This window comes from Neoarius graeffei, chromosome 1 (genome assembly GCF_027579695.1).
Source record: "Neoarius graeffei isolate fNeoGra1 chromosome 1, fNeoGra1.pri, whole genome shotgun sequence".
In the NCBI taxonomy this organism is placed as follows: domain Eukaryota; kingdom Metazoa; phylum Chordata; class Actinopteri; order Siluriformes; family Ariidae; genus Neoarius; species Neoarius graeffei.
The window spans coordinates 99,944,147-99,969,625 of NC_083569.1; the positions used below are offsets into that span (position 1 = coordinate 99,944,147).

Consider the following 25,479-nt stretch of genomic DNA (forward strand, 5'->3'; position numbering starts at 1 on the left):
CGACCAGGTGGTGCTGGAACAGTTCATCGCCCGCCTACCCGCCGGAACCGCGGAGTGGGTCCAGTGCCACCGCCCGGCGTCACTGGATCAGGCCGTAGGACTGGCGGAGGATCATCTGGCGGCTGTCCCGGCGGCAGGACAACGGATGACATCGTCTTCTCTCTCTCTCTCTCTTCCCCCTCCTCCCGTGTCCCGTCCTCGCCCCATTCCCCCACCACGGAGGCGGGGGCCGGCTCCACCCCAGCTGGCCCGCCGCACCCGTGGTGCCCTCCCATTTCTCCCTTCTGTGTCTGTCTCTCCCCCCCCCTCAGGTGAGTGACCCTCAAAACACAGCTGCAGAGGGGAGGCCCGGGCTGGTTTGCTGGCGCTGCAGGGAACCGGGCCACCTGCAGCAACAGTGTGCAGCGATGGAGGTGGGGGCGGTGGTGCAGATCCCTGACACACCAGAGGCTGCCCTCGATCAGGCCGGAGCGTATCGCATACTGGTAAGTGTACAAGGGGCGACATATCAGGCGTTGGTGGATTCGGGTTGCAATCAGACCTCGATCCGCCAAAGCCTGGTGCAAGATGAGGCATTGCGGGGAGCACAAGGGGTGAAGGTGTTGTGTGTGCATGGGGATATTCACAGCTACCCGTTGGTGTCGGTCCACATACATTTCAGAGGGGAAAAAACGATAATGAAGGCGGCGGTTAATCCTCGCCTTACCCACTCTTTGATCTTGGGGACTGATTGGCCGGGATTTCGGGGGTTGATGGCACGCCTAGTAGTGGGTCCTGCCGGTTGTCAGGGGAGGGTCCCGGTGTCGCTTTGGCTGGAGCTGCGGTCGCAGAGCCGTCTATGTCATCTCCGCGACAGAGTGAGGAGCCCCCGGCCCCTCCTCTTTCTATTGGGGAATCCCTCGCGGATTTCCCACTGGAACAATCGCGAGATGAGACTCTGCGACACGCGTTTGACCAAGTGAGAGTAATCGATGGTCAAACGCTCCAGCCGAATGCCACCCCGTCCTTCCCCTATTTTTCCATTTTGAAGGATAGGTTATACCGAGTGACGCAGGACACTCAGACGAAGGAGCGAGTCACCCAGTTGTTAATTCCAAAGAGCCGCTGGGAATTGGTATTCCAGGCGGCTCACTTTAATCCCATGGCGGGACACCTCGGGCAGGATAAGACACTCGCCCAGATAATGGCCCGATTCTATTGGCCGGGGATTCGCGGCGACGTCTGTAAGTGGTGTACGGCGTGCCGCGAATGCCAATTAGTAAATCCAGCGGCCATTCCAAAAGCGCCCTTGCGCCCCCTACCATTAATCGAGACCCCGTTTGAAAGAATTGGGATGGATCTCGTCAGGCCATTAGATCGGTCAACACGAGGGTACCGCTTTATATTGGTTCTGGTGGACTATGCAACGCGATACCCGGAAGCGGTGCCTCTCCGCAATATCTCCGCACGTAGTATTGCAGAGGCCCTCTTCCACGTCATCTCCCGGGTTGGAATCCCGAAAGAGATTCTGACTGACCAAGGCACCTCGTTTATGTCACGAACACTGAGCGAACTGTATGGGCTACTGGGTATTAAGCCGATCCGCACCAGCGTGTATCACCCACAGACGGACGGTTTAGTTGAACGGTTCAATCGCACCCTCAAGAATATTATCAAAAAATTCGTAAGTGAGGACGCATGTAACTGGGATAAGTGGCTCGAACCCTTGTTGTTTGCAGTGCGAGAGGTCCCCCAAGCCTCCACGGGGTTCTCCCCATTTGAATTATTGTATGGGCGTAAGCCGCGCGGCATCTTAGATGTACTGTGGGAAAATTGGGAGGAGGGACCTTCACAGAGCAAAAACGAAATTCAGTACGTTATGGATCTGCGCGCAAAACTCCACACGCTCACCCACCTAACTCAGGAGAATTTGCGGCAGGCCCAGGAACGGCAAACCCGCCTGTACAACAAGGGCACGCGCCTTAGAGAGTTCACTCCGGGAGATAAGGTACTTGTCCTGTTGCCCACGTCGAGCTCCAAATTAATCGCCAAGTGGCAAGGGCCCTTTGAGGTCACACGGCGAGTCGGGGACGTCGACTATGAGGTTAGGCGAACGGACAGGGAGGGGGCGCTACAGATCTACCACCTCAATCTACTGAAACTCTGGAACGAGGAGGTCCCCGTGGCGTTGGTGTCGGTAGTTCCGGAGAAGGCGGAGCTGGGGCCGGAGGTCCAAAAAGGGTCATTGGCATCTCGCACCTCTCCGGTCCCCTGTGGAGACCACCTCTCCCCGACCCAACTCATGGAGGTCACCCAGTTGCAGGCCGAGTTTTCGGATGTGTTCTCACCCCTGCCTGGTCGCACCAACCTCATAGAACACCACATAGAGACGCCCCCGGGGGTGGTAGTGCATAGCTGTCCTTATAGATTACCCGAACACAAAAAAAAAAGGTGGTTCGGTTAGAACTTCAGGCCATGCTCGAAATGGGCATCGTCGAGGAGTCCCACAGTGACTGGAGCAGCCCGGTGGTCTTGGTTCCCAAGGCTGACGGCTCGGTCCGGTTCTGTGTGGACTATAGAAAAGTCAACGCGATGTCTAAATTCAACGCATACCCAATGCCTCGTATTGATGAGCTGCTCGATCGACTAGGCACGGCTCGCTTTTACTCGACACTGGATTTGACAAAGGGATATTGGCAGATCCCCTTGACTCCATTATCCCGGGAAAAAACGGCCTTCTCCACACCGTTCGGCTTACACCAGTTCGTCACACTTCCGTTTGGGCTGTTTGGGGCGCCCGCTACGTTTCAGCGGCTGATGGACCGGGTCCTCCGGCCCCACGCCACCTATGCGGCCGCTTACTTAGATGACATCATTTATAGTAATGACTGGCAGCGGCACCTGCAACACCTGAGGGCCGTCCTTAGGTCGCTGAGGCGGGCGGGGCTCACTGCCAACCCGAAGAAGTGTGCGATTGGGCGGGTGGAAGTACGGTATCTGGGCTTCCACTTGGGTAATGGGCAGGTGCGTCCCCAAATTAATAAGACAGCAGCGATTGCGGCCTGCCCGAGGCCCAAGACCAAAAAGGGGGTGAGACAGTTCCTGGGGCTGGCTGGCTATTATCGTAGGTTTATACCTAATTATTCGGACGTCACCAGCCCGCTGACTGACCTCACTAAAAAGGGGGCGCCAGATCCGGTCCAGTGGACGGAGCAGTGCCAGCGGGCTTTCTCTGAGGTAAAGGCTGCACTGTGTGGGGGGCCACTTTTGCACTCCCCTGACTTATCTCTCCCTTTTTTGTTACAGACGGATGCGTCGGACAGAGGGCTGGAGGCCGTTTTGTCCCAGCAGGTGGGGGGAGAGGACCGCCCAGTATTATACATCAGCCGAAAGCTGTCAGTGCGTGAGGGGCGCTACAGCACAATCGAGAAGGAGTGCCTGGCGATCAAGTGGGTGGTCCTCGCCCTCCGTTACTACCTGCTGGGGCGCTCTTTCACCCTCTGTTCGGACCACGCGCCCCTCCAGTGGCTCCACCGCATGAAGGATGCCAACGCGCGGATCACCCGTTGGTATCTGGCGCTCCAACCTTTCAACTTCAAGGTGGTCCACAGGCCGGGGGCGCAGATGGTCGTGGTGGACTTCCTCTCCCGTCAAGGGGGGGGGGGGGGGGGGGAGTCGGCTGTGGGCCGGACGGGCGCCCGGCCTGAGTCGGGCGGTGGGGGTATGTGGCAGCGGGGGCGTGGTCAAGCGCTGGTCTGTGACAGGAGGGCGGAGTTGGGGAAGGTAAGTGGCAGAATCGCTACACCCGAGTGTAATTAACCTGTGTTTTGTGTGTGTTCTCCCCAGTAAACCACGCCCTATTTAAGGAGGGAGAGTGAGAGCAGAGGGGAGCTTGCCGAGAGGAGATTACGGAGTGTGTGTGTGTGAATCTCCGAGTGTTACTTGTTGAGTGCCCGACTGAAAAGTGCGGCAATAAAAGACGATATTTATCCTGATCTCTGTCCTGCCATCTTCTGTGCTCCACCCACACGTTAAACCCGCTACATATTGTTATGCAAAATGTGATGCGTATTATCACTTTTTTTTGCATGCCCTGTTTCTTCAGACTTCCTAAATTCCTAAAATATTTGCATCCAAAAATTCTATAGATTTCATCCATTAATTCAGAAAGGTGGGTAAAGAAACAGTCATCATTTCATAGACCTGAGCTGAGAAAGCACATGAAAAACCTGCTATACTTATAGGTGTGAACTGCACACGGGTCATTTTATTTCGAAAATTATCCCAAGCATGTGCGTAACATAACTATAATTCACTCCGCATTCTTTACTGTTCCCTGGTTTTACCGTACTTAAATTACTGCTCAGTGGTGTGGGGAAATACGTATAAATGTTCACTTCATGCAATAACTATACTTCAAAAAAGAGCTATAAGAATAATTCATAGTGCTGGTTACCGAGATCATACTAATTCACTATTCTTAAATTCAAAATCTTTAAAATTCAGGGATATTATAGAATATAAAACTGCCTTAGTAATGTACGAAGTAAGGAATTATAAAGTACCAAGGAATATCCAAATAATGTTCTCGGATAGAGAGGGGGGCTATAATTTTAGGGGGAAATTGAAATTTAAAATTTGCAGTGCTAGGACAACGTTAAAAATGTTCAGTATCTCTATTTGTGGAGTAAAGCTATGGAACAGTTTGAATGTGGAGCTCATGAAATGTACAACTATAAACCAGTTCAAAAAAAGGTATAAGGAATAGATCTTTATGAGGTATAGGGAGGAGGAATTACAATAACATGCTATTGATAATATAACTGTATATACAGTGGTGCTTGAAAGTTTGTGAACCCTTTAGAATTTTCTATATTTCTGCATAAATATGACCTAAAACATCATCAGATTTTCACATAAGTCCTAAAAGTAGATAAAGAGAACCCAGTTAAACAAATGAGACAAAAATATTATACTTGGTCATTTATTTATTGAGGAAAATGATCCAATATTACATACCTGTGAGTGGCAAAAGTATGTGAACCTTTGCTTTCAGTATCTGGTGTGACCCCCTTGTGCAGCAATAACTGCAACTAAATGTATCCGGTAACTGTTGAGTCCTGCACACTGGCTTGGAGGAATTTTAGCTCATTCCTCCATACAGAACAGCTTCAACTCTGGGATGCTGGTGGGTTTCCTCACATGAACTGCTCACTTCAGATCCTTCCACAACATTTCGATTGGATTAAGGTCAGGACTTTGACTTGGCCATTCCAAAACATTAACTTTATTCTTCTTTAACCATTCTTTGGTAGAACGACTTGTGTGCTTAGGGTCGTTGTCTTGCTGCATGACCCACCTTCTCTTGAGATTCAGTTCATGGACAGATGTCCTGACATTTTCCTTTAGAATTTGCTGGTATAATTCAGAATTCATTGTTCCATCAATGATGGCAAGCTGTCCTGGCCCAGATACAGCTAAACAGGCCCAAACCATGATACTAAAACCACCATGTTTCACAGATGGGATAAGGTTCTTATGCTGGAATGCAGTGTTTTTCTTTCTCCAAACATAACACTTCTCATTTAAACCAAAAAGTTCTATTTTGGTCTCATCCGTCCACAAAACATTTTTCCAATAGCCTTCCGGCTTGTCCATGTGATCTTTAGCAAACTGCAGACGAGCATCAATGTTCTTTTTGGAGAGCAGTGGCTTTCTCCTTGCAACCCTGCCATGCACACCATTGTTGTTCAGTGTTCTCCTGATGGTGGACTCATGAACATTAGCCAATGTGAGAGAGGCCTTCAGTTGCTTAGAAGTTACTCTGGGGTCCTTTGTGACTTCACTAACTATTACATGCCTTGCTCTTGGAGTGATCTTTGTTGGTCGACCAGTCCTGGGGAGGGTAACAATGGTCTTGAATGTCCTCCATTTGTACACAATCTGTCTGACTGTGGATTGGTGGAGTCCAAACTCTTTAGAGATGGTTTTGTAACCTTTTCCAGCCTGATGAGCATCAACAACGCTTTTTCTGAGGTCCTCAGAAATCTCCTTTGTTCGTGCCATGATACACTTCCACAAACATGTGTTGTGAAGATCAGACTTTGACAGATCCCTGTTCTTTAAATAAAACAGGGTGCCCACTCACACCTGATTGTCATCCCATTGATTGAAAACACCTGACTCTAATTTCACCTTCAAATGAACTGCTAATCCTAGAGGTTCACATACTTTTGCCACTCACAGATATGTAATATTGGATCATTTTCCTCAATAAATAAATGACCAAGTATAATATTTTTTGTCTCATTTGTTTAACTGGCTTCTCTTTATCTACTTTTAAGACTTGTGTGAAAATCTGATGATGTTTTAGGTCATATTTATGCAGAAATATAGAAAATTCAAAAGGGTTCACAAACTTTCAAGCACCACTGTATGTGGGTATGGGTACATTCGGATATATTACATAAAAAGTGAGTATTATATATATATATATATATATATATATATATATATATATATATATGTGTGTGTGTGTGTGTGTGTGTGTGTGTAGTGCATAATTGTATATAATATATAAGCATAATATGCATAATTATGATATGGGTGTCTGTGTATGTATGGATGTGTATAGTTATGTGTATATGTATGTACTGTATATATGTATTGTATGTGTGTATATATACTTAGCATCAGTATTTGTATATATATATGATTTGATTTGGGCGATATTATACCATGTTGGTATGTCTTGGTATGGTTTTTTTTTGTTGATTTTGCTTTCTTTTCTATATATAGTTTATTATGGTGGAAAGTGACGTTTGATTAACGGTGGTATAGAGGGTTAGGATTTGATAAGTTATTTACTTCTTCCTAATCCTTTCCGAACATTATTATGTTATTGCCTTGTGGCTACGCTATTCTGTTTATGATGATGTTTTGATTGCATTTTTTATTTTTTGTTTGTTTTTATATCTTCTTTACTGTTCGGAATCAATCAATCAATCAATCAATCAATCAATCAATCAACATGAGTCTGAATACACAAAATGTTTATTCATGTGCTTATTGATGTAACTTGTGAATTTAATTCACCAGAGTTGTACCTGTTTTTCACACAAGTACAACTAAAATATTTGATGGCTACAGAATCCGTATATTAAAAACCAGAGAGTTCTGGAACACCGTATGCATTTTAGCTGTCAGTTTGATTTCCAACTAAAAATTACCCAATGCTGTTGGCTTTTATGGTGATGATACACGGGGCAACTTTTTGGGCAACGTTGCCAGGCAATTATGCGTCGATACTTTCCCATTGAGGTTGGGCAACATTATTTCAATCTGAACGATTTTGATCGTTTTGAGCAACTTTTTAAGATCATCCAATCAGAATGCTAGCAGTGAATCACATGAGCACCTGAGAGCTTCAACAAAGATGGCGGCGTCTGAATGGCAGTTTTATGCCGGTAAGTTGTTATGTGTAAACCCAAAGTGGCGAATTTACCTCATCAAACGCTTCAAAAACCAACAGACATCTGTTTTTATGTGCTCAGGTTGTAATTAAGACATCGATTTTTTTCAGCTAAGCGTAAACTGCTGTTAGCTAACCACCGCTCCATAGAGACCGAATGGAATTTAGATAACTAGTGGTGGTTTTTGCTAACAAAGTTAGCTGAAAGTTATCACTAGCTATGTAGGGATAATATTAGTTCTCTTGTGTCAAGTTAAAAGTGATGGGAAGCTCATGATTTTATTTTTTGTGAGTTGTAATAGAGATTGTCTAACTTATCATCTGATCTAATTCACATACAGAGCACGACTACTTGTGGAACCCAAGGGCGAAACAGTACAACCTTCAGGATATAAACAAAGAAAGCCTTTCAAGAGTTCTGTCAGCAGCTATACTTACTTGACTGAAATAAAGGCTGAAGTCAAGACAAAAGTGACTGCTGCAAATGTTTCAGTGTCCATCTTTGTGGTGTCTGTCTCCCTGGCAATAGATTTGCTCTTTGGTTGTTGCGAATTGTCTGTTGCCCTTATTAGTTGCCCTGTGTCTCACATGGTGGCCCGTTGCCAGCAACATTGCTCAAAAAGTTGCCCCGTGTATCATCACCTTTACAGGACAACGTTGGCGATTAGCAATATAGTTACCTTCATCATGAGGACCACGGTGTTGAGTGCGATCATGACGAGGACTGTGTATTCAAATGACGGAGAGACGACAAAGTGCCATAGTCGGTACTGGAGCGTCTGTCGGTTTTGGGGCATGTAACGTGTAAAAGGCTTTGCACTGATAGCAAAGTCTATGCAGGCTCTCTGAAACAGTCAGGAAGGGAATGGGATGAAAAAGCAGAAGAGGAACAGTACTTTGTTAATTTGATGGAGAAAATTTTGATTGAAAAAAAATATATATCCAACATTTATAAAACTTTACAATTAGATGAATCAGGAGAGACCTACTATATTAAAGAAAAATGGGAATTGGAAGCTAATGTTATAATAGATGATGAAGAATGGGAGGAAAGTCACTTAAGTAGCCATAAAATCATAAACAGCCCTATGTGGAGAGAGTTCGACTGGAAAGTTAAGGTCAGGCACTTTAGGACCCCTCAAGTGTTGTCTGGGTTTGTTGGAGGATCCTCAGCATTATGCTGGAGGGGCTGTGGAAAGATTGGGGACCATACACACGTTTTTTGGGATTGTCCAAAATTGCAAAAATTTTGGGAAGATATTAAAAATGAGAAATTTTAAAGCTTGATTTACCGTTAAGTCCTCCGTATTATATTTTGGGATGTATACCAAAAGGTATACTCTATGGGGATAACTTTTATATTTTAAGGGAATTATTATTATTAATTGCAAGGAAAATGATAACTATCTCTTGATTGCAAAATTAACCTCTCAAGGTGGAACATTGGACTAATAGACTGAAACAGGTATACATGATGGAAGAGATGACTGCACAATTGCAAATGAAAAAGATATTGTTCTCCAGAGATGGACACTTGGAACTCAATATCTGGCTGAAATGTAGAATACCCCGTAACTATTTTCTTTTACTTCTTTGTTTCTGCTTGTGGATTTTTTAAGGGCACTTTAAAAAGAGTTTTTGTTGTCAAGAAACATTCAAGATTGTATGTGATCAATGTTTTACTCCGTTATTAAATAAAATTAGTTTGAGAAAGCAGAACAAACACAAAATCGATTTCAATTCCGACAAAATAGAAGTTAAACTACATACAAGGGCACTTGGTAAAGTGCATACCTCCAACAAGCCACATGTTATCAACATCAAAATCAAATCACTTGAACCTGGGATACTACTAAAGCTGTCCACCAAATTTCATCCAAATCCGTTCACTACTTTTTGAGTTACATTGGGAAGAGTCAAAAAAATCCTGGCTCTGCATACATATCCCAATTTGCATCAAAATCTAATCAATTGTTCATTTGCCCATGGCCTACCTTTCCTCCAAATTTCATCAAAATCTGTTCACTACTTTTTGAGTTACATTGGGAAAAGAAAAACAAACAAACAAACAAACAAACAAACAAACGAAGCCAAAAATATAACCTCCTCCAACAAAGTTGGCAGAGTTTATGACAAAATGGAATGGTTGAGAGTGAAGGATTCTTGCTCAAGTGCCCAAAGATTTTATATTTTGTCTTTGTGTCCGATTCTATTATCTGAAGCTTAGCAACTTGGACTTTGCAACTTTAAACCCCGCCCACTTTGTCATCAGCATTTAAACCTGTTCACATTTACCTTCATTTCTACACACAGTTATTTTACATTCATACATTTTGAACAGGAGTCTTTTTGAGATCTCAGTCCAGTTGGTCAGGTTCAATGCCCGAACTGATGATCACATCATCAGTTTTTCTTTGGCTAATCAGACACAAGGTATGCCACCACTCTTGCCGGAGCGGTTGGGGATTAGGTGCCTTGCTCAAGGGCACTTAAGTCAATCCTGCTAGTCCTGCTAGAGATCTGGTCTTGTTGTGGCTATCAAGAATTAGCACATATTAGTCTTTGGGCCCAGTTCCACAACACCGATAACTATAACTATACTTTTAACTCCAACTCTGACTATCCCTCTGCCTGAATTGAGTTCCAGTCTGGAACAGTCACACCACAACTATAATCCTGACTATAATATTGGTTGGTCCTGACACTCAGGGAAATAAATGCATGCAACTTAGGAATAGTTATGGAAGTTTTTTCCAAGTAGTAGCACATTATTCCGGGTCGTATTGTACAGCTCGGACTTCAAAACAACCCATGCACACACTGGGACTATATGGATAGGTCCCGGACTAAGGAAATATAATAAAAAACGATAGAAAATATGGAGTGGTTACGGATTTTAATACGGATGCATCATGAATGCTAATAATTTACGGATTGGTCACGGACGTTTCAGTATATTACAGATTGGTTACTGATTTCATATGGATGATGCATCACGGATAAAAAAAAAAAATTAAGAAGTCTAAAACAATTAAATATTTGGACTGCCGAAGTTCAAAACATCTTACCTGCATTTATATGTTTACTTTATTAATTTACGATTGATATTTCATGGAAAATCACATATCCGTGAATAAAGGATCTGTGATTTGTATTATATTTTTTATTTTCAGTGAATCTGTATTCCGTGACTTCATGATGCAACAAGGATGTACAAAGATGCCCAGGGGAAAATAGCATGTGCTCAGACAATGTCACATGTAAACAATTACGTGATTGGTCAGACGTTTTATCGGATTAGGTCCAGGCCTGGAAAAATGGCTCCAGAAGCAATCTCACTGATACGGTTAAACCCAGGCCTGGGCTATAGGGATCGTTATTGGTCTGGTGTGAGCACCAACCACATAAACTGCAGGGGACCCATTTATTTATAGTTATTGTTATAGTTATCGGTATTGTGGGACCGGGCCTTTATACATATTTATTCATACAACATACTACCTAATTGGAAGGAGAGAGAGCATGCTAAGATTAGAGTTAAACACTGCAGGAATGACTGAACTACCCGGTTTCTCTCTGGCTCTGTGGTTTGAAATGAAAGCTCACCTCATTTTTCTCCAGGTTACACTCCTCCATCATTTTGTCCCCTTGCTCCTGGAATGTGATGATGATAAGGGCAACAAATATGTTGACAAAGAAGAAGGGGAAGACGACAAAGTACACGACATAGAAGATGGACATCTCCATGCGGTTGCCTCGGCTCGGGCCGTGATCTTCTTCGGTCACGTCTACTGAGTGCTGGAGAACCCTGAAGCAGCACACAAACATCTCCATAAACAGTTAACAATGTGGTTGAAATGAATACTTACATTTATAGTGTTGTAAATTGCCAGATGTTATAGCAATAACTGTTAGATTTATATTCAAATTATGACTAAACATGCATAGTGAAGATTCAATACAGAAATTATGCAAATTAGGATTCAGTCCTGAGATGTACAGTACAGTATCTCTGGATTTAGGTGCTATTCAAAGTTGTGTGAGAATCACGCAACATGGGGTGGAGTTTGAGTAAAATGGCAGCATTTCTCAGTTTCACGTCATAATATTACTGCTTTCCATTTCCTTCAGGAGTAGGAAGTACGAGCTGGGGATGACGTCACACCTGAGTTGACCGCATTCCAGTCAGAAAACCAATACCAGCAATATTATTAGCAATACCAGTTCTAGCTATTGTTAGCCATTGTTAGCAATACCAGTTGATTGAGACATCCTGCACAATTTCTTATGGATCTTGACTATGCTGATGATCTAGCAACAGTATCAGAGCTTGTCAATGATGCTGAATTTCTTCTTCATGCCCTTGAAACATCAGCTTCCTTAGTTGGGCTTTACTGCAATGAGGTCAAGACAGAGTACATCTCTACATCCTCGGATCCCTCATCATTATTTGCCATGTCTGGGAAGAACATCAAGTGAGTTGATGACTTCAAGTACCAGGGCTCTTTTATAATGGACTCCTTTAAGGACTTCAAGATTTGTAAGGCACTGGCTTGGAAAGCCTGTAATGACCTTGACAAAATATGGTGCTCTAATCTGGCCAAACACCTGAAGCTTAAACTGTTCAGATTAGTAGTGGAATCCATGCTCCGATATGGTGTCAAGACATGGACCATGATGCTCAAACAACTGCAGAGACTAGATGGAACTTATACCAACCTCCTACGTTGGGTTCAAAACATCCATTCGTCTACCCGTGCCACCTTGGAGGAGATATATGGGAAGTTGCCGCCAGTCACAATGAGACTCAAATCAAGAAGGGACAATGTTTTAGAGCCGAGGAGGTGATATCTCGCCTTCTCCTTTGGAGCCCAGAGCACCGCCCACTCGGTGGGGTCAAGAAAGTTAACCTACCCCTATCTAAATCAAGGGACACTGGAATTGGGGTACAGGACCTGAAATTTGCAATGTCTGACGGCTTGTCAGCAGATGGAAGCATGAAGTGCTCTAACATCTCCTGGTAGATGGCTGCATTGAGTTTGGACTTGATAAAACACAGTGGACCAACACCAGCAGATGACATGGCACCCTAAATCATCACAGACTGCGGAAACTTCACACTGGACTTCAAACCCCTTGGATTCTGTACCTCTCCACTCTTCTTCCAGACTCTAGGACCTTGATTTCTAAATCAAATGCAAAATTTACTTTCATCTGAAAAAAGGACTTTGGACCACTGAGCAACAGTCCAGTTCTTTCTCTTCTTAGCCCAGGTAAGACTCTTCTGACGTTGTCTCTGGTTCAAGAGTGGCTTGATATTAGGAATGTGACAGTTGGAGCCTTTTTCCTGAAGACGTCTGTGCGTGGTGGCTGTTGATGCATTGACATCAGCCTCAGTCCACTCCTTGTGAAGCTCTTCCAAGTTCTTGAATTTACTTTTCTTGACAATCCTCTCAAGCCTGCGGTCATCGCTGTTACTTGTGCACCTTTTCCAGCCAACCTTTTCAGCAATGACCTTCTGTAGGTGTTGATGATCGTCTTCTGGACAACTGTCAAGTCAGTAGTCTTCCCCATGATTATGGTTGTGTTGACTGAACTAGACCAAGAGATACATGGGATTTATACTGTTTTTTACTCAATCTCAAAATGAAATACTGTAACATTTTGAGATGGGTTTTTTTGCGCTGTAGGCTATAATTTTCAAAATTAAAATTGAGAAATGCTTGAAACATTTCCGTTTACATGTAATGAGTCTAGAATATATTAACTTTTCACTTTATTAAATAACTGATGGAAAATATTGAACTTTTTCCTGATATTCTAATTGTTTGAGATGCACTAGTATACGCATATGTCATTAAGTTGTTGTTGGTATCTTGGTGTCGTCTTGGCATAAGTATCTCTATATGCTTATGCATGCTTATGGCAATTGTCATGAAGGCTTATGTAGGAGTTATGACCATCTAATGAATACTAAGTAAACGGTCACCCACAGTATTTTATTATCATTATTTTTTAAATTAATTGTGAACACAGATTATTCAGTCTATTCCCTAGATCTGCAAAAAAGAAAAAAAAAATCAACTCCAAACATCTTGAGGGTTCAGGATGATGAGACCATGATGGCAGAACTCCCAGAATGTTGCTTTCTTCTGCTGGAAAGCTGATTTGTTAGATAGGAGATGGGCGCCAGCTAGAGCTGGTGGGTGGAGTGAGCGTGTACGTACTGTGGCCAGCCTTCTCCTGTGGACACGGTGAAGAGTGTGAGCAGCGCCCACATCACGTTATCATAGTGGAACTCGTGTCGCTTCCATTCCCGTTTCTTCACCTCCTTCCTGTCCCTCGCATAATCGATGTAGTAGCCTCTGAACGAACACACACACACACACACACACACACACACACACACACACACACACACACACACACACACACACAGGGCCATAATGGTTATACTCCAGTTTATGAATATAGTATTTTTATCCATCCATCCATTATCTGTAGCCGCTTATCCTGTACAGGGTTGCAGGCAAGCTGGAGCCTATCCCAACTGACTATGGGGTACACCCTGGACAAGTCACCAGGTCATCGCAGGGCTATAGTATTTTAAGATTTTTTTTTAATTGCAAAAGTACAAAAAAGCAACCAGAAATGATTGACTATTATATACCACAGTCCTCTTGAATTCTTCATTCTGATTGGCCAGAGTAGCAGGTGTTGATTAATTTTCTGTAACAGCAGATTTGAGTCGTCCCACTGACAACATTCATATTGTTACCAATATATTGTTTATACTGGTAACAATTTGAAAAGCTGACGCGCCTCATAAATTAAAAACGCATATAGTCATGGACATGGTGGGATTTTCTGTCAAGAGATATTTATTTCACGTTTGGATGCACTTTGTGTTGTGTCCTGTGCTTTTATTTTGACTGCAGGAAGTATCTCCGTGTAGTGTATGTTGCTAGGATACGTATGTATGTATATGCTCTTGAAGAAATGCTTAGTCAATGTTCAGACGCACACTTGTTCCTGCCGTCATTCTTTACATGAAACACTACAAAATTGGCAACGAGAGTACAAATTCTTTTCTGCAACGTTGACAGCTGCAAACATGCCTTTCCCGACCTTCTTCTTACCATGCCCGGGTGAGCCTGCAATGCCTTTTAAAATATGGAAAAAAATCTTTGAAAACTACCTGCTAGTTATCAACGCGAGTGGAGCCGAATGGCCGGTTGCCAGGAAGAGGGCAATTCTACTACACTGCCTTGGCTTGGAGGGCCAGAGAATCTTCTACTCCCTGCCTGATAGAGGTGATACTTACAACTCTGCTTTAACTGCATTGGAAACGTACTTCAACCCAAAGACTAACACAGTTGCTGAGTGTCATGCATTTCGTAAGCGTGCTCAGGCTTCTCATGAAACTATACTACAGTATGTTGCTGCGTTGCGTGACCTTGCTTCAACTTGTGATTTTGGTGCGAAGACAGACGAAATGATCCGCGACCAATTGATAGAACGTGTGCAATCCAAGAATACGTGAGAGACTGCTGTTAGATGCTACACTTACTTTGCAAAAAGCTATAACTTTAGCTACTCAAGTCGAATCGGCTGTGGACCACGCCAAGAGCATTACTGATGCATGCGCAGTCCCCGTGCAAGCCATGCAGCAAACTTCCAAACGCAGGGGGAGAGGTCACAAGTTGAATGCTGCTGGCGCCAATGCTTCTGCCAAAGGTAAACAAAAGACACGCTACCGCTGCGGATCTGATGCCCATTTAGCCAATGCACCCAACTGTCCAGCAATTACAGCTACATGCAAGTAATGCAAAAAGACTGGACACTTTGCTAAAGTTTGCCGTTCTACTCAACCTAATACACAAGAGGTGCGTGAAGTAGAACTCCCTGAGGTTTTGGTGCTTTACACAGACAATGCTACCAGCCCTGACTCTAAATTGACCGTAGGTGTGAATGTGAGTGTGAATGGTTGTCTGTGTCTATGTGTCAGCCCTGTGATGACCTGGCGACTTGTCCAGGGTGTACCCCGCCTTTCGCCCGTAGTCAGCTGGGATAGGCTCCAGCTTGCCTGCGACCCTGTAGAAGGATAAAGCGGCTAGAGATAATGAGATGAGATGCTACCAGCCCAACTGCTAAAATTACATGCACCGTGGAGATTGCAACTGAACAGTCACAGCCCTGCACAGTTGACTTAGTCGTGGACTCTGGGTCTTCTGTATCCATACTGCCACAGAGCCTCTACGTGCGCCACTTCAACCACGTTCGGCTGACTCAGCCCAAAGTCAGGTTTGTGTCTTACTCTAAAACGCACATTCCTGTCCTTGGCTGCATGTCCGCGAATGTGTCTCTACATGGCCGCACAGCTCTATGCACATTCTACATTGTGACCAATGGAACTCCACTGCTTGGGCGAGACCTCATGGCATCACTACAGGTGCGCATCCAGCACAACAGAGTCCTGCCTCCTACTGCTCCTGCACCTGTGCTGGAATGTGCCACTACTACACCTACATCTACACCACCTACCATCGGCTGTGCAAAGAACTTTGTTCATCTGGTGAAAATTGATGGCACCGTTACACCAGTGCGCCAAAAGACCCGTCGCCTGCCACTGTTGGTTCAAGATGCAGTGACAGAGGAACTGAACAACCTACAGGCAGCGGGCATATGATGCTTCAGCATGGGTGTCACCAATTGTTGTTACACAGAAAAAGTCAGGCAAAATCCACATGTGCATTGATCTGCGCAAACCAAACAAGGCGGTGATCATTGATGCACACCCACTGCCTCACATGGATGAACTGCTGTCCAGCTTAAAGGGTGCCACCGTCTTCTCTACAATTGACTTGGCTAGTGCGTACTACCAAATGCCCCTACATGAACAGAGCCGTGACCTTACAGCATTTATTACCCATGATGGCCTGTTTCGTTTCTGTTGTGTGCCATATGGGCTTGCTTCAGCTCCTGCTGCTTTCCGGAAAATGATGAGCGTAGTCCTGGATGGCCTGTCAGGGGTGGAGTACTACCTGGACGACATAATAGTCCATGGATGCGATGTGCCTGCTCATGACAAGGCTTTGGCTGCTGTACTGCATCGCCTGAGAACTGCTGGCCTACAACTCAACGATGACAAGTGCCGCTTCCGCCAGCCTAAACTGCCGTTCCTGGGACACATCGTGTCAGCAGATGGACTACAGCCTGACCCTGAACGCATTCAGGCCATCGCTGATGCGCCTGCACCTACCGATGCCTCAACTCTTCGCTCCTTCCTCGGACTGCTCTCATGGTACTCCAAGTTCCTGCCGAACCATGCCACTGTGGTGGAACCAATACGAGCATGCCTGAGAGTGTCTGACAGTGCTTTTCAATGGACTGCTGAGGCACAAGCTAGCTTCGACACTGTCAAGAAAATGCTGGTCGACAGTCAGGCTCGAGCTTTGTTTGACCCCACACTGCCTACAATTGTGTCTACAGACGCTTCCGACTACGGCCTAGGTGGCGTGCTGTCACAAGTGGGCCCAGACAAGATTGAAAGGACTGTGGTGTTTGCGTCCCGAACTCTGTCTGTGGCTGAACGCAAATATGCTACGGTGGAAAAGGAAGCCCTTGCATGCGTATGGGCTGTCGAGCGATGGCGTACTTACCTCTGGGGACGCCGCTTTACCCTGCGAACCGACCATCAGGCGTTGACAACCCTACTTACCACAAAGGGTGTCGGCCGTGCCGGTCTCCGTGTGTCAAGATGGTCTGCGCGTCTCATGTCCTACAACTACGACATCATCTACCGCCCAGGTGCCGAAAATGCTCCCGCTGACTGCATGTCCCGCCTGCCTTTACCTGCTGCTCCAGAGTGCTCTGCTGCGTCCTCCCACTCTGATGATGCTGATCCTGAGATAGTTGCTCTCCTCTCTACTGCTCGTAATACACTGTCTGCCACTGACCTTGACTCTGCCTGCGCTTCATGCCCCAAGATCACAAAACTCCGGCTCCAGATCACACGTGGATGGCCTGCTTCATCCAAAGGCTTGACCCTGACCTGCTGCCATACTACAAGCTCCGCACGGAGCTATGCGTCAAAGACCAATTTGTGTTTTGTGACTCTCGGCTGGTCGTACCCATTGCATTGCGACCAGACCTGATTTCAATTGCACGAGTCCCACCAAGGGGTGGTATGGACAAAGCAATGCCTAGGTGAACTCTACTGGTGGCCAAAGATGGACACAGACGTACTTAGTGCCATCCGCTCCTGTCATTTGTGCCAGCTGAACGACAAAACAGCTTAGCCCCGTCCAGCTCCTCTGCAACCAGTGCCTCTGCCAGACGGTCCATGGCAGAAAGTTGCCATGGACATTGTTGGTCCGTTTGAGCTTGCCCCTCCAGCCTGCAGGTATGCAATTACACTTACCGACTACTATAGCAAGTGGCCGGAGGTTGCTTTTACACAGAACATTACCACAGATACTGTCCTGACATTCCTGTCCTCGGTGTTCAGCCGACATGGCAACCCCCTGAGCATCGTGACAGATAACGGTGTTCAGTTCACCTCTGCTGCATTCATTGCTTTCCTACAAGACCGACAAATACGTCACCACCGCTCCTCTCTCTACTACCCTGCTGCCAATGGGCAAATTGAGAGATTCAATCGTGTGCTCAAGCAAACAATCCAGCTTGCCATACAACAGCACAAGCCATGGAAGCCAGCTGTTACTCACTTTTTACACATCTACCGTGCTACACCCCACGCCACGACTGGGACTTCACCTTTCCAGCTCCTCTGTGGATGTCCCATGCGCACCAAGCTGTCTGTGCTACCTCCTTCTTCTCCTGTGCCCGCTCAAAAGGATACTGACATTCGTCACAGGGTTAGCCAGCGCCAGTCGAAAATGAAGGCCTACACCGATGCCAAGCATGGCGCTCAGCATCCTGCTTTTCAAAAAGGGGACAGAGTGCGTGTGAGAAACCCACTACATGTGCCTAAGGGTCACAGGAAGTTCAGCGATCCTCTTACCATCAGTGCAAAAGTTGGTGAGAGCACATACAAGCTGAGCAACGGTAATAAGTGGAATGCCTCCCACCTTACCAGTTTTCCTGACACTACACCTACTCCAAGGCCTGCAGACGAGTACACTGATTCAGCCAACCATTCCCCGGAACCCAGGCCCATGCGAGAGATTCGCCAGCCTACCTGGCTGAAGGACTATGTCACTTAAATGTGTACTCTTTGTCACTAACCTTACTTACCTTCCAGGTTACCTCTCAGTGGATTACAAGTTCAGTTAGTTGATTCACTCTATGCAATCTTGCTCTACTTATCTTAAACTATGCAGTTGTGCTTACTTACGTTTAAGTGATAATTCAGTTAATGGGTTAGTTGTCTTTACCCATGTTGCTATTTCAGAAATGTTTCATTTCTTCTATGACCAAGAATAAGCTAGTGAAACGTACTGCCTCAGGTTACATGAGTGATATTTCAAATTCTTAAGTATTCTGGAGTATGTATGTGCTTCTTCTTTAAAAAGGGGGAAAATGTTGTGTCCTGTGCTTTTATTTTGACTGCAGGAAGTATCTCCGTGTAGTGTATATTGCTAGGATACGTATGTATGTGTATGCTCTTGAAAAAATGCTTAGTAAATGTTCAGACGCACACTTGTTCCCGCCATCATTCTTTACATGAAACACTACACTTTGTAACAGTCAGATATAAAGCTATAACTTTTCGTTTTCCACAACAGGAAAATCAGAAAGGTATTTACATTTTGTGGTCCCTTGGTATCATGACACTGCTGTGTTTTTTTGTCTTATTAACTTGGAGAGAGATAAAAAGATAGATTGGTGAGGGAATGTCTTTATAGCTGCTGTAAAGTAAGCAATAACTAACTTGTGACCGCCGTCAACCTTGTTAGAGGAGGTTATGTTTTCACCTCCGTTTGTTTGTTCGCAAAGTAACTCAAAAAGTAGTGAACGGATTTGGATGAAATGTGGAGGAAAGGTGAGCCATGGGTCAAGGAACAATTGGTTAGATTTTGATGCAAATATGGATAAGTATGTGAAACCAGGATCCAGATATGTATGGTGGTTGAGGATTTTTTTTATCTCTTCCCAACATAACTCAAAAAGTAGTGAATGGATTTGGATGAAATTTGGTGAACAGCATTAGTATTGTCCTAGGTTCAAGTGATTTGATTTTGATTAATATGTGGCCTGGTGGAGGTATGCACTCTAGCAAATGTCTTTCTAGTTTTGTGTGTAGATATGTCACTAAAAGTTATATATATATATATATATATATATATATATATATATATATATATATATATACACACACACACACACACACACATACACACACACACACACACACAGTGGCGCTTGAAAGTCTGTGAACCCTTTAGAATTTTCTATATTTCTGCATAAATATGACCTAAAACATCATCAGATTTTCATACAAGTCCTAAAAGTAGATATATGGCCCTTTTCCACTACCCTTTTTCGGCTCACTTCAGCTCGCTTCAGCTCACTTCAGCCCGACACGGCTCGCGTTTCGACTACCTTAGAGCAGCACCACTCAGCTCTGTAGGTATCATGCCGCCATCTTGTGTCAGAACTACAATTCCCAGGCAACTTCCGCGTGACCTACGTCACGCGTGGGCGGGATCATCTACGTCAGTCCGCCATGCGTGCATAAGTCCGGGCGGAAGCTCCGCCATTTTGTCTCTCGCGTCCGGATTCCGATGAGTCTAGACGCATAAAGAGCTGCTCTCCAACCTGAAAACACTTCTTTCTTGCGAGATTCACCATCCAGCGCGTTCTGTGCCTAACCACTGGCCAAGGTAAAAGTCCAGAATAGCGCGATCTTTAAACTCAACCTGAGTTACAACCAGTTTATCCGTATTAGAAGTGACGTCACGACTGCAGCCCAGGCAGTTAAAAGTTAAGAAGCGATTGAATCCTTTTTAACTCAAAAGCGCTGTGCATCTTATTCTGATCAGAGACTTTTCCTCACGAACGCTGAGGTTCGGACCAAGAATCCTCTGCTTTCCACGGGAACCACCCAAGTGCTCCGCTGGACCCGAAAGTTTTCTACGCCTCCATCACGAGCGGCTCACGTGCTCCCACGGCGAGGCCCGAAACTACACTGGCGAATAGTTCTTCATATCTTGCTAAAGGCAGGATTAAGTAAGATTTTGGCATTTGGGCATAATTAGGATAGTCTTAGGAATTTGCTTTTATTTGAAATAGTGTGAATTTAAACCCAGGTTTATCTGTTAGACACGCAGCGTGTTGATTTATTTTGGTTCTATGTTCTCTCAATTGTTTAATAGATAGGCTGTGCATGCTCCTTCTCTCTCTCATTCTGACTAACACTAATTTCCTTATCATACATTTTGACCTTATCAAGGTTTCAGTGAGTTTGGTAATGTTATGAGTGTGGAATCTTTTTGTTACTGAGAAAACACGTGCTCAACAGGCCTGACCAGGCCTGATACACTTTAGACAGCTTCCCTTTGTCTTTAGCAACACGTGCTCAGTAGGCCTCACCAGGCCTAACAAACACACTTTAGCTAGGCCATAGGGCCTTTCACAAACACACACTAGCAACACAAGGCTAATCTAGGCCTCCACCATGTGTAGTTAGCTACACGAGGCTAAACACATGGTCAAGTCCTTCACACACACACACACACACAAGCACACATTAGCAACAGAGCTAATCCTTTGTTCCATTTAGATAACATTCTTTTGTTTTAGCTAGCAACAAGCTAGGCCACACACACACACACACACAATATCATATTTGTATATATTGATGATCCATGGGGCGGCACGGTGGTGTAGTGGTTAGCGCTGTCGCCTCACAGCAAGAAGGTCCTGGGTTCGAGCCCCGGGGCCGGCGAGGGCCTTTCTGTGTGGAGTTTGCATGTTCTCCCTGTGTCCGCATGGGTTTCCTCCAGGTGCTCCGGTTTCCCCCACAGTCCAAAGACATGCAGGTTAGGTTAACTGGTGACTCTTAATTGACCGTAGGTGTGAATGTGTGTGAATGGTTGTCTGTGTCTATGTGTCAGCCCTGTGATGACCTGGCGACTTGTCCAGGGTGTACTCCGCCTTTCGCCCGTAGTCAGCTGGGATAGGCTCCAGCTTGCCTGCGACCCTGTAGAAGGATAAAGCGGCTAGAGATAATGAGATGATTATCCATTTTTTTGTCTTTGTTATAATAAATCCATTTATTATCAAAGCTGTGTGTATTCATCTTGTTGGTGAACAATATCTGAAGTCCCCAATCTCCTCAAATAATTCAAAAAGGTGCATATGAGTTATGTAATATGGTAAGTGATCGTAATAATTTGGAAATATACCATAATTTAGCTGTTTGGTAATTTATTATTAAGCACCAGGATTAATGGTATGATTCACTAAATGATTCATTGATATGATTCCCTGAATGATTCATTGAACGATTCACTAAATGATTCACTGAATGATTCACTTCAAATGAGTGATTCTATGGTATGATTCAATTCAAATGAGTCAAAGTAAACGATTCAATGGGATTGATTCATTTTAATTATTAACCTTCAAAATTTAATGAGACTGATTTAGCGAGATTAATCACTTAATTTCAATAATTAACTGATTGCACCCACAGCTCACTTCAGCCCTGCTCAGCCCCCAAAACTCGCACGGTTTTGGAGTAGGGCTGAAGCGAGCCAAACCGAGCCGAGTGGGGCTAGGGGCGTGAGCAGACACTCCCCTGTGCACTGATTGGTGAGGAGGAGTGTCCTCACACGCCCACACACACCCTGCGAGCACGCTGGGATCTGTAAACACCGTAAACCCGGAAGAAGAAGAATTACGACTTTCTGATGCCTTATGCGCCTCGCCTCATCTATACGCTCTTGCCAGTATCTGTTGGCGTTGTCGGTGACAACAAGCCACAGCACCAAGACCAGCAACACTAACGACTCCATGTCCTCCATGTTTATTGTTTACTATCCGGGTCGTGAGACTACCGCTTAAAAGGTCACTGATGTCACTGTTTGCGCCGCCTAACGACATCACGTGACGTCCACCCACTTTCGCTAACTCCACCCAATGTGTCCACCCACTTCCAGCCAGCACAGTTCAGCGCGGTTGTTGTCGAAATGCAACCCCAACAGCCCCACTCAGCTCGACTCAGCCCAACTCAGCACGGCACGGCTCAGCCCAACTCAGCCGCGTTGGTAGTGGAAAAGTGGCAAAAGAGAACCCAGTTAAACAAATGAGACAAAAATATTATACTTGGTCATTTATTTATTGAGGAAAATGATCCAATATTACATATCTGTGAGTGGCAAAAGTATGTGAACCTTTGCTTTCAGTATCTGGTGTGACCCCCTTGTGCAGCAATAACTACAACTAAACGTTTGCGGTAACTGTTGATCAGTCCTGCACACCGGCTTGGAGGAATTTTAGCCCATTCCTCCATACACAACAGCTTCAAATCTGGGATGTTGGTGAGTTTCCTCACATGAACTGCTCGCTTCAGGTCCTTCCACAACATTTCGATTGGATTAAGGTCAGGACTTTGACTTGGTCATTCCAAAACAAGCCCAAACCATGATACTACCACCACCATGTTTCACAGATGGGATAAGGTTCTTATGCTGGAATGCAGTGTTTTCCTTTCTCCAAACATAACGCTTCTCATTTCAACCAAAAAGTTCTATTTTGGTCTCATCCGTCCACAAAACATTTTTCCAATAGCCTTCTGGCTTGTCCACGTGATCTTCAGCAAACTGCAGATGAGCAGCAATGTTCTTTTTGGAGAGCAGTGGCTTTCTCCTTGCAACTCTGCCATGCACACCATTGTTGTTCAGTGTTCTCCTGATGGTGGACTCATGAACATTAACATTAGCCAATGTGAGAAAGGCCTTCAGTTGCTTAGAAGTTACCCTGGGGTCCTTTGTGACCTCGCCGACTATTACACGCCTTGCTCTTGGAGTGATCTTTGTTGGTCGACCACTCCTGGGGAGGGTAACAATGGTCTTGAATTTCCTCCATTTGTACACAATCTGTCTGACTGTGGATTGGTGGAGTCCAAACTCTTTAGAGATGGGTCTGTAACCTTTTCCAGACTGATGAGCATCAACAACGCTTTTTCTGAGGTCCTCAGAAATCTCCTTTGTTCGTCCCATGATACACTTCCACAAACATGTGTTGTGAAGATCAGACTCTGATAGATCCCTGTTCTTTAAATAAAACAGGGTGCCCACTCACACCTGATTGTCATCCCATTGATTGAAAACACCTGACTCTAATTTCACCTTCAAATTAACTGCTAATCCTAGAGGTTCACATACTTTTGCCACTCACAGATATGTCATATTGGATTATTTTCCTCAATAAATAAATGACCAAGTATAATATTTTTGCCTCATTTGTTTAACTGGGTTCTCTTTATCTACTTTTAGGACTTGTGTGAAAATCTGATGATGTTTTAGGTCATATTTATGCAGAAAAATAGAAAATTCTAAAGGGTTCACAAACTTTCAAGTACCTAAAACCCCCCAAAATAAAAAAGCAACAAAATATGGAATTTGATGGTAAGAACGTAATTATTATTATCGCATTTTTCACAAATTGCGACTTTCATTTCACCACTTTGTTTACGTTCTTCATGTTTAAGCATTGAAATTTGTTGATTTTTTTAGACTAGTTCTAAAGCTAAAAAAAGTTTGAAAATTACAGAACAGAAATGTCCAAGGAAGAATTAAATAAATGTCTAAAGCTGTTCTTTACCTCGACATGACAGCAAGACGGCACTTTATCAAAAAACAAAAATGATACTAAACTCAATTCGTGCAGCCATCGATAGATTTTTAAGAAGTCCGCCTAAGCGGAAATTATTTTGTTGGACATTTTGTATAAAGTTTTTATTTATCGAATTTGCAAAAAATAAAAATAAAAATGCTCTGTTTCTGAAAATCCAGTGAATGTGGATAGAATAAAACAGTTATTCCACTCAATCTCATTGTACATGGCTTATAGACATATTGGTGCGCCGCACCTTGTCAGCCATCAGCTCATGTAAGACTCGATTTTGTGGAATAACTGTATATATATTATATTAAAAAAAAAAAATATATATATATATATATATATATATATATATGGGCGGCACGGTGGTGTAGTGGTTAGCGCTGTCGCCTCACAGCAAGAAGGTCCTGGGTTCAAGCCCCGGGGCCGGCGAGGGCCCTTCTGTGTGGAGTTTGCATGTTCTCCCCGTGTCCGCGTGGGTTTCCTCCGGGTGCTCCGGTTTCCCCCACAGTCCAAAGACATGCAGGTTAGGTTAACTGGTGACTCTAAATTGACCGTAGGTGTGAATGTGAGTGTGAATGGTTGTCTGTGTCTATGTGTCAGCCCTGTGATGACCTGGCGACTTGTCCAGGGTGTACCCCGCCTTTCGCCCATAGTCAGCTGGGATAGGCTCCAGCTTGCCTGTGACCCTGTAGAAGGATAAAGCGGGTAGAGATGATGAGATGATATATATATATATATATATACACACAGGATATAGAGTATGTATGGTGTGTTGATTTGTAATTAATTACAAAAAATGTAATTGGCAAATTGCTGTGGAATGAGATGAAAAAAAAAATTCAGGATGTGCAGTTATTGGAAAATTATCAACTTACCATTGGGAACAGGAACTTGGGCCGCATTCACATCTCCACATTTTCTTTTATTCCTTCCATAACATGGTCCTTACTAAAGCTAACTCAGTCCCCAAAAGCTAGATAAAGTTTTATGCTCGTTTATATCTTATACAGATGGTAGCAGGCAAAATGTCTATACATTCTGGTGACCGTGTAGACAGTTGAGAGTGTGTTTGTGTAGGATGAGCACGTCTGTCACATGGGGGTCTCTCTTACTTTCTGAGCAGATGGAGAAAAGCAGTAGATGTAGGCCAAGAATCTTTTGACCGCCTGACCTATTGTTCCTGGATTTAAATCCTGTTTGAAGATGTTGAATTT

General features: G+C 44.4%; 1 protein-coding gene across 1 annotated transcript in view; it reads right to left on the minus strand.

The window, feature by feature from the left end:
- cacna1eb (calcium channel, voltage-dependent, R type, alpha 1E subunit b) overlaps window positions 1–25,479 on the minus strand; it is a 219,205-nt gene that overhangs the window by 50,329 nt on the left and 143,397 nt on the right. Inside the window, exons 28-30 of the mRNA XM_060920316.1 lie at window positions 13,678–13,815; window positions 11,057–11,258; window positions 8,131–8,295 (exon numbers count right to left, since the gene is read on the minus strand). Coding sequence (XP_060776299.1) covers window positions 8,131–8,295; window positions 11,057–11,258; window positions 13,678–13,815 — 505 coding nt within the window. The remainder of the gene's footprint in view (window positions 1–8,130; window positions 8,296–11,056; window positions 11,259–13,677; window positions 13,816–25,479) is intronic.